The following is a 784-nucleotide window of genomic DNA, read 5'->3' as shown; positions in this document are numbered from 1 at the left end:
TGTAATGGAACTAAATGTGATATATTTAGAGAAAGCATAAGTCAAATTGATAGTATTCCTGTTCCTGCTACTAGACCCTTAAATCTCGATGAATTTATGGATTTACTAATTCATAGTTCATAGCAAACCAATTGCAATGCTGCCTTCAAGAAAGGTGAATGGAAATATGTGCTACTTTTGTCTACATGCTTTCAGCTCTTGAACTCAGGGGTAATAATTGAAGAATGAATTGAATAGGAAATGCTCTAGTGCAACAAATACTTTCTTTCAAGTGAGGGTACACATTGATTATTGAAGAATCTACAGAATACTGCAAGAACTGTTAAGACCAAATAATAATAAAATCTTAGATATGACAATGGTGTTCTAGTTTGTACCTTCTCTTTTGATTTTACGTAAGCCATTATCCCATCAATGCTCCAATCACGCACCGATGGAATGCGAGAAGTTACTGGAAATAGGATCTCAACGTCTTCCCGGCTATTGTAAGATGCATGTGACGCCCGGATAGTTACGCTACAGTAATCCCCACTAATGATGCCACGTCACCTCGGTTACTGTGGATAAACTCGCGTTAGTTCGGAACCTAGTTCGAATTTCAAATTCAAAATCGAGCAAACAATAAAAGTTTTCAAATATTAAAACTAAAATGTTCGGAGTGAACCAAATAATGCATAGGTAATTATGGTGGAGGAACCACACTTTTATAAAATGTTTAATTAATCTAGAATGAATAAAACAGTAGCAAAACCGATATTTAAATGCTTTTATAAATAAATAAAAT

The 784-nt window shown here is 34.3% G+C and overlaps 1 protein-coding gene across 1 annotated transcript in view; it reads right to left on the bottom strand.

Moving 5' to 3' along the window:
• The window catches only part of LOC119356008 (stress-induced-phosphoprotein 1-like), a 3,507-nt gene extending 3,030 nt beyond the window's left edge, over nt 1-477 (bottom strand). Inside the window, exon 1 of the mRNA XM_037622901.1 lies at nt 378-477. Within this exon, the coding sequence (XP_037478798.1) occupies nt 378-404 (27 nt within the window). The 5' untranslated portion in view covers nt 405-477. The remainder of the gene's footprint in view (nt 1-377) is intronic.
• Between the last annotated feature and the right edge of the window lie 307 nt (nt 478-784).

The sequence above is a fragment of the Triticum dicoccoides genome, chromosome 2A, assembly GCF_002162155.2.
Source record: "Triticum dicoccoides isolate Atlit2015 ecotype Zavitan chromosome 2A, WEW_v2.0, whole genome shotgun sequence".
NCBI classification, from domain to species: domain Eukaryota; kingdom Viridiplantae; phylum Streptophyta; class Magnoliopsida; order Poales; family Poaceae; genus Triticum; species Triticum dicoccoides.
The sequence above is the reverse complement of the archived record's forward strand: the minus strand, read 5'-3'. Positions and strand labels throughout refer to the sequence as shown.